This window comes from Scomber scombrus, chromosome 19, assembly GCF_963691925.1.
Source record: "Scomber scombrus chromosome 19, fScoSco1.1, whole genome shotgun sequence".
Classification (NCBI taxonomy): domain Eukaryota; kingdom Metazoa; phylum Chordata; class Actinopteri; order Scombriformes; family Scombridae; genus Scomber; species Scomber scombrus.
The window spans coordinates 15,137,830-15,141,967 of record NC_084988.1 but is presented as its reverse complement, the minus strand read 5'-3'; the positions used below and the strand labels follow the sequence as shown (position 1 = coordinate 15,141,967).

The window sequence follows — 4,138 nt, the reverse complement described above, 5'->3', positions numbered from 1 at the left end:
GCATAGTTAAGTGCATAGCATTAACAGAGCATTGAAACTATTATAAAAAAAATTAATGTATTAGTTTGACCAAATAAAAAATATCTTAACACAATGTCCACTCACTAACTTTTACCAGAGCTTCATCAGCAGATTGAGTTTTCCATATTGACATAATGTTGTCATGTTCTCCATTTTGGTTGCAAGTGAAACTTATGTTAAGATTTGTTTTTTCCAAATACTGTTCCAAGGTCAAGGATGAACTTTCACACTTTATAATTTTAAATTACTATATGTGGTGACACCATCATACATTGTAACATTTCTACATCAACTAAATGTCTCACTCTTCCTACTGACTTTACTTGGACTTTTGATTTGTGTTTTGCTGCCGATGCATTTCATGGATGCCCTCTCTCTTTTGTCTGTCAGAGCTGTTCTACTTGTCAGTGCAGACCCAGACTCCATCAGTCTCCTGGCTCTCTTCTCTGTGTCTGCTTTGTCCATAATGTACTCCTGAAATCATACACTTGGTTAGTCAAGAGTTAAGTAAAGCAATTTGATTACAGCGTATGAATGCTAATTGACTATTTTCTACAGATATTACCTTCACCATGTTCATCATCGTCAATACGTTCATGTTTTCCAGAGTTTCATATGCTGGCAAATAACACTGCTCTGCCAGGTTGTTGATGGCCATGAGTAAGCGGCCCACTTCTTCAACCTAACAGATAACATGAATGACATTATTTCTGTCCATTATTCTCCAGTTTGCAAATTGGCTAACTTTCATTTCTAAGTCACTACCTTCTCTCTGGACTGGCCTTGCTCCATCAGCAGGTTAACTTCTGCCTGCCTGTTCTTCTCTTTAAGGCTCTCTAACTCACTCTGGAGTTCAGAAAGTTCCTTATTGGCCATCTGCAACAGATGTAAAAACTCTAAGTTGTTCATTAAAGCCCTGTCAACTGATGGAAATGGTGTACTAAATATCTTGTTTTATTATATGTGCGAGTCTGACCAGTTTTTTTATGCTGTGATCCTGCTTCATGCTCTGCAACTGTTGCTGGCTATGTTCCACCTCCTCCTCCAGATGCCACAAACGCTGCAGCAGCTCCTGGTGGGTGATGGATAGGGTCTCATGGCGCCGAATGATGGGCATAACCAAAGACTCAGATCCGTTTTCAAGGTAATCTAAAAAATATTGTACAGTTTAGTCCCTCCCCCAGCCAGTGTGTAATTAAGTAATGAGGACAAAAAAGTGAGTTTTGGACTTACTGCTGGGCAGATAATCAAGTGTTTTCATTAAGTAGTCCTCATAGATTTTGTATTTTGCCATTCTCTCCTTTAAAACTTGCTGTCTGCAAGAATAGAGACATGGAAAAGCTGAGGTGAAAAGTGACTTACTGAACAATGTCCCCACACAAGGTCTATAGGTTTAGAGTTCTCACCTGGCTCGAAGTTGTTTCAGCTGTTTGGTCAGCTCCTCTATCTCTCTGTGCTTCAAAATGTTCTGCTCCTGTGCAGCCTCATACTTCTTCAGCGCTCGACGCCTCTTTGCTTCATTTTCAGCCACAAACTTTTCAAATTTTATCGCCCTCTCTTTAGTCTGGGTGAAAAAACAAACCCCAAGGAAATCTGTATTAGGACAATGTGATTTGCATGTAAGGTAACGTCATTGATGGATCTACTATCTACTATACATAGCCATGTGAAACTCACCTGCTGTTGTTTGATTTCCAGTTCAGATCTTCTCTGAGTTAGAGCCTGAACGCAGCTCTTAAATTCTTGCCTCTTGAGTGCGAGTTGTTTGTCCACATCTTCCAACTCAGCCTGTTTCTTCAGAACCAGTGTCTTTCGTAAAGTGTTCACGCCTGCCTCGAGGACTCTGCTGGAAGTCTACATGTAACAAAAATGAACATTTAGTTGCATAAACACTGAAACTCTTCCCACCATTAAAATAACTTGCAGGGACACACCAATTTTACACATAACAGTGAGTTTACACATCATGGAAAGTACTATCAAGAGTATTTAGTATTTCTGTCAAATATTTCACAAAAAACCTGCATTATAAAATTGGGTCATGGAGTTTAAAAGATGAGAGTATTAACAGACAGGTATGGTCCATTAAAAGATACTACGGAATTGTAGGATCCAGACTCTTGGGGAGTAAAAGTGACAATATTGTTAAAATTTGTCTTTTGCAAATTTGCCAACTTTATAAAATGCAATACTAATTAGCTGGAACACCCCTTTAACCCTTAGATGCACGAGTGACTGGATCCTACACTCTTCCATAAGTGGGTCAAAAATTACCCTGTTAGTGTTTTTATGCCACTTGTGTCATTTTGGTTAAGAATAATCATTTGTATTATATTTTGGTCCACACAAGAATGATTTCATGTTTGAAATATTTTTATTTTTCACTCTTTTAACATGTATTTATAATCTGTGTGGTCTACAAAATATATATTCCTGACAGTCACAGTTGATAAGAACCAAAGGTTCCCATGGAATTCCATAGCAAATGAATGCCGGTCATTTTTGACCTACCTATGGATGCTTGGGGTAGTAATACAAAAACTAGAGTTTCGTAAAAGGTACATTAAAATTTTAAATGGCATGATATCAATACCATGTTTTTTGAGGAATAGCTGGAATATTAAATGATAACAACTTTTCATTACGAAGATATTGCAAGAAAACTAATTTTTGACACACTTGTGCATCTAAAGGTTAAAGTGATTGTGAGCAAGAAAATTCAATTTGCAGTCATATTTAAAAATTTTAATCCAATACTTCTAATCATTATTCAGTCTTACCTCTGTTACAACTGGTATGTGATTGACATTTTCCTCCTCTTTATGCCTGAGCAGAAAATGAATTGTCAGTAGCCTATTAATATCGCCCAGTCAAAATAATTGTAAATGGGTTTTAAAAAGAAATGAAGTTGACGTATTTTTAATGAAGCCTAAAAGCACAGGCCTACCTGGTGTCTTCCAACTGTGTTACAAAGATGTTTCTCATTCCATTTTCCACCCTGAGCATCAGACGGGGGTCGCTGCTATGTAAGAAAGGAAGGGGAGAAGTCGTCATGTTTTTTGCAGATGTATCGCCAAGGAATCCTGATGAGTAAACAAATAAAGTCCTGCAGTTATTCCACGTTCAGATGATCGAGGATCGTTCCGGATGTTTTCCTGGATTGGTGTCGCTGTTGCCTGGAAACCGCAAGCAAAACGACAGGGAATGTACCGCGATCGTTTCTCCGTTGTCATGGCAACTACCAGGGAGGCGGTTCTGTTTTAGTGACTGGCATAGAAATGAGATGTCGAAGAGAGGGAGAAAGATAAGAGCACTCACTCCGCCCTTCTTCCCCCAAACTGTTAACCGAGTCTGACTTCAAAGAAGTTGGATTGTGGAGAAGAGGGCTCACATGAGAAAATCTCATCTAATCTGCTGACTTCAACCAGAATTAGACCTAATTCAACTGTATTGGCATGAAATAAAACATAAAAACTTAGGATTTGCATCTTCCTGCCAAGACCAGGAGCTTATCAACCAGAGCATCTCAACCAACATACATCACATGTATGTGTCCACACCAGACATTTATGCTCAATCAGGCATCAGTGAAAAATACTTTACATAGGCTCCTACTTTCCATTAAAGATGCCCTCCGGACATTTTTTTTAGATATGCAAGCCCTTAAAAATAGAATAATAATCATAATAATAATCATTTGTTTTTTTTACCATAGAAAAAAATCTTACAATAACATACTCTCCTTCACTGAAAAATCCAGAGTATGCAAATAGCCTACTGTTGTCTAGCTTATTGTTCCCACAGTTGACTGTTTAAGCTTCACTCTGCAGAAGATGTATGGTATGTGCAGAGTTTGACACTGGAAGGCTGTTTTCATATTTATGTGAAGAAAACTTTGTGAAATCTGAATTTAAGCATGATTTGTGACATCATAACTAGTTTAGAGCCAATGGTGCTCCTGTATGCAACTCACACAAGTGTGATGTGAACACTTGAAGCCTCCATTGCAAACTGTGAATGAACTTTACAGTAAAGTTAGAGACATCTTGTGTCCAGCAGTTTAACTTTTGAAATAAACAGTATTTGCATAGTCATAGATTTGGATTTTTCCATGAAG

The 4,138-nt window shown here is 38.0% G+C and overlaps 1 protein-coding gene across 1 annotated transcript; it reads right to left on the bottom strand.

The window, feature by feature from the left end:
- Positions 1-309: 309 nt before the first annotated feature.
- Positions 310-3,254, bottom strand: si:ch1073-416d2.4 (coiled-coil domain-containing protein 42 homolog). Its single transcript, XM_062440882.1, has 8 exons — positions 3,198-3,254; positions 1,699-1,875; positions 1,428-1,585; positions 1,255-1,337; positions 998-1,170; positions 787-897; positions 587-703; positions 310-495 (listed from the first exon to the last, which is right to left on the bottom strand). Exons 1-8 carry the CDS (start codon positions 3,252-3,254, stop codon positions 310-312), a joined length of 1,062 nt encoding a protein of 353 aa, XP_062296866.1.
- Positions 3,255-4,138: the final 884 nt, after the last annotated feature.

Excerpts from the sequence above, each read along its gene's own strand:
- si:ch1073-416d2.4 (XM_062440882.1), bottom strand. The coding sequence starts at position 3,254 with ATGACAACGGAGAAACGATCGCGGTACATTCCCTGTCGTTTTGCTTGC. Across the intron at positions 704-786 it reads AAGGCCAGTCCAGAGAGAAG|GTTGAAGAAGTGGGCCGCTT; the intron begins GTAGTGACTTAG and ends GTTATCTGTTAG. Across the intron at positions 496-586 it reads CGATGATGAACATGGTGAAG|GAGTACATTATGGACAAAGC; the intron begins GTAATATCTGTA and ends GTATGATTTCAG.